At 43.4% G+C, this 3904-nt stretch overlaps 1 protein-coding gene across 1 annotated transcript in view; it reads right to left on the reverse strand.

Annotated features, from left to right (window-relative positions):
• Positions 1–3418, reverse strand: part of sf3a3 (splicing factor 3a, subunit 3) — a 12494-nt gene extending 9076 nt beyond the window's left edge. Inside the window, exons 1-5 of the mRNA XM_032511215.1 lie at positions 3154–3418; positions 2991–3038; positions 1878–1930; positions 1264–1369; positions 1101–1173 (exon numbers count right to left, since the gene is read on the reverse strand). Coding sequence (XP_032367106.1) covers positions 1101–1173; positions 1264–1369; positions 1878–1930; positions 2991–3038; positions 3154–3249 — 376 coding nt within the window. The 5' untranslated portion in view covers positions 3250–3418. The remainder of the gene's footprint in view (positions 1–1100; positions 1174–1263; positions 1370–1877; positions 1931–2990; positions 3039–3153) is intronic.
• Positions 3419–3904: the final 486 nt, after the last annotated feature.

Below are 3904 nucleotides of genomic sequence, written 5' to 3' on the forward strand. Positions count from 1 at the left end.
CCTGCGTCTCAGACCTGCGGCCGCCTTGCTCTCGTGAGATTTCCGTTGCCCACGTGTGCATGACGTCAGTCGGGATCAAGTCGGACACAAATATACCCAGCATGCAACGGGGGCCGATCGCCGGTGATCCATTCTGCGCAGACCTGGCTCATCTCCAATGAGCCTATTTTCTCAAAGGCAGAGCAGGATACCCAGGGCTCAGTTTACACCTGTCACCAGTTCTAGCCACTGGGGGCCATAGGCAGGCTGGGGGACACATGTTAATGTAAAAAAAAAAAAAACTCATAAAAGTGAAATTTTCATGCCATTGGACCTTTACCATTGATATTTGAGAGTCTAGAAAATGTAATGATATATCAGCTAAATTGTGACCAGGGTAATGTAGTGAATGTGCCGCCTAAAACTGAAAACTTCTTTGGCTTCCTTCCCAGCGCTGTGCAATGCCAGAAAATCTCAGCACTGAACCAGACAGACCCAGCTCTTCATCAGACTCACCCTGGGTCGGGTTAGTTCAGTCTACTGCTAACTTACAACAATAATAACCTTACCAAAATTCTCTCTCTCATATACGCTTATTATGGTTAACGAAGGGAAGCTGGCAGCGCTTCCGCCTCCTGTTTCAACCCAATGGTTGCCTGAGGTCAGAGGTCCAGAGGAACCGAAATGTTCGTTTTCCGTGGCATTAAAATTTCACTTTGAGTTTTTTTTTTTTTAAGCATTAATATGAGTTCCCCCAGCCTGCCTATGGTCCCCCAGTGGCTAGAAATGGTGATAGGTGTAAAGCTCAGATGGGCTGAGCTGGAATCTTCTCCTTATGAGGTCATAAGGTGCAAGGTTACCTCCCCTTTCTCTGCTTTGCCCGCCCAGAGATTCCCCCCCCCTCCCCATGAGAGAGACATCATGGCTTTCATGAGCAAGGCCAAGAGCAGAGTGTGAGAGTTTGCTAGATAGCACACCGGCATAGAAGTATTATTGGAATGCAAAAAAATGCTTGACCGGAGAGTTGAGAAAGCAAAAAGATGGACCAGATAGGTCCTGCTGTGAGACAGGGGAGATGAAGATGGAAATGTAACAAATGTTTGAGGTGGGCTTAGACCTACTCTGAGCCTCCTCGCTGGGGTTGTCTCTGGCCTTCATCAGCTCCTCAAACTCTACAGACATGGGGATGGAAATCTACAAGAAACACACAGTAATGCTGTTAGTATCCCGTGTCACAAGCTGCACATAGATTTATCTGACTATTTACAAGGAGGAGGTAGCTACCTCGTTTGGGTGCTTTCTGTGAAACTCCTTTATCTGTTTCAGTCTGTTGTAGAACTCCGCAAACTCATTTGGTCCCGAGATGGCAGCAAGTTCATCCTTTCTCATTCTGGTAATTAGGTAAAAGATGTCATTGTTCAAGGCAACAACAAGTGACTGTGTGCAACTACAAATGCTGCCCAACATGAGGAAGATATGTGATAACTTTGTTAGATATTGCAATAAAGACATTACTTGCAATGAATCAAGAGATATTGAAGTGTACTCAGTTCTGCATTTCTGCTGTTTTTAGTATTCTTCTACAATACATCAAACTGCTTGTTCTTTTATTGAACAAACTGAACAGGATATAAAAAGCACCACAAAAAAGAATATTTTGTTTTAACTAACACAAAAAAACCTATGAGTGTGTAGCACAATTTTGCAATGACAAAAAACCCTGATATATTGTGTTGCCCTAGTAACCACTACACGCAAGGTTCCTGTGGCTGTTTCCAGCTTGATAAAAAATATATCCATCTATCGACAACAGGTATCATGTTTAACAACTCAAAGTAACATAATACTTCCACAACATCGGTAGTTTAGAGAGGGGCCATGGCAGGTTAGTCACTTACCCATCTTTGTCTTCATAGGAGTCTCTGACGTTTGAGCTCACATCCATGTACCTCTGTCAAGAGAAGCAAGCCATGAACAGACTGTCAGAGCGACCTGGTTGTTGTGTTGAGCTTGTTTTTTTTTAAATATGATGGCAGTTTCAGTTCAAATGACTGGACTCTGAACCAGACTGCTTTCCTCTTTTACATGGAACAATGTCGCAGCCAACGGTCCTTCCACATGTAGCGGCCCCTCGCTGTTTGACTTACGGGACCTTGAGACTTGTTGGGGTGTTCTTTTCTCACCATTATTTCATAACAGGCAGGTCATTAAGAACAAGTTCTTGTTCACGATGGCGGCCTGACAAGTGGTATAGCCACTTAGGGATTATATGCAGTGCATAAAGGCGTTTCGCTATCTTATAAGATTTAGGTAGTACTGGCCAATAACTCAATATGATAACTTCTCACCTTTCAATGGAACCTTGTTGTGATATCATATATTGAGAGATTGTGGTAGACAATTATGCCGTCTAAATTCAAATAACCAGCACGTATTAACTCCATTGTCTCAGAAAATTCTGTTTAGCAGATTTCTTTTAATAATAGTCATTATATAGCTGAAAACAAATGATTTTTACCCATTATTGGTGATTATTTATCTAAATGTCATTGTTAAAAATCTGTTGTGAAAGCACCAATAGTAAACATCGAGGTATAAAGTCAAGAATATTGTGATATCAGATTGGTGTCCACGCCGCCGGGCCCAGGTCTAGGAGCAGCACCAGACGCCCTGACCCTTCCCAGTCCCGGGCCGTGTGCTGTTGGACCTTGTGTTACTTACTACCAGCTCGAGCTCTTAAAACGGTTTAGACACAGGCATGGTAATAACAATGCTCCAAAATCATGTCATACTGCCTCCTTTTTTATTAAAAAACTTTCCTGAGGGGCCAACCCCCGACTTGCAGTTGTTTAGAGTCATGTACAGGATCGGGTCCTATGTTGTAGTTAAGGCGTTACCAATAATTCCATATGTTGAGATGTAACTACTTTAATACGTTGTGTATTCGAAATGAAAAGTTAGCCAGCCGGTGCTAGGCGTTCTGCACCAATGAAACCTCTGGCTCCACTTACATCCAACATTGCTCTTGTTCGATGGTCAGAGTTGATCTGCTCCCGCAGCTGTCAGAAAAAACACACGTTACATTTCCAAACACAAATTAATTTGCAGACGTTTCACATGTTTGCAGTTTTGATTAGCAACAATGCTAATGCTAGCACAGAGCCGCTAGCTTACCGTGGACTTCTTGTGTAACATTTCTTTAGTTTTGGCATCCATTAGCCTCTCTTTCTCTTCGTGATAGCGACGCTGCTGCTCTAAGATACTCTCCATTGGGAATGAACGCGTCGCTGCTTCAATAAAGACAAGATACGGCTAACGAGTTAGCATACAAAGACTAGGTCCCCCGCGTATCTGCTGCGTTTGTTTTCAATGGCGCATGTTGAGGAGCTAACGTCCGTCACTGTAGTCGGCGTAGAGAAACATTGACCAATTCAAAGGTTCCGCAGTGGGGACATGGTCGACCCAGAGGAATGGACAGTAGGCTGGTATTTCTACATTTCAATGAAAAGGTTTACAAGAAATATGTGACACAGATGTTCAAATCATCTGTATCACACAGAGGAAATAGTTGTAGTGCTCGTTTAGTTATCTATTTATAGTCACGTATTATGTTTTACTGTTCATTTTTCAACTGTTTTAACCAGACCCAATGTTTGGGATGCCCTGCTACCTACAGTACCTGCAGTAGCAGGTGACCTAAGCCCAGGCATCCCTAACAACTCCAAGGCTGGAACAGGGCTCCGTGCATCTGCTTACACAGGCTGATAATGATCGACATCACGGTTCGGAAATCGTGATGCACACTTTACACACAAGATGGACTGGCATCTATTTTGCACTTCCTCTGTAGTCCACACTATCAGCGGAGTTTATAACGCTTCGGAGAGCGCACACACACACACACACACACACACACACACACACA

This window comes from Etheostoma spectabile, unplaced genomic scaffold (genome assembly GCF_008692095.1).
Source record: "Etheostoma spectabile isolate EspeVRDwgs_2016 unplaced genomic scaffold, UIUC_Espe_1.0 scaffold340, whole genome shotgun sequence".
In the NCBI taxonomy this organism is placed as follows: Eukaryota; Metazoa; Chordata; class Actinopteri; order Perciformes; family Percidae; genus Etheostoma; species Etheostoma spectabile.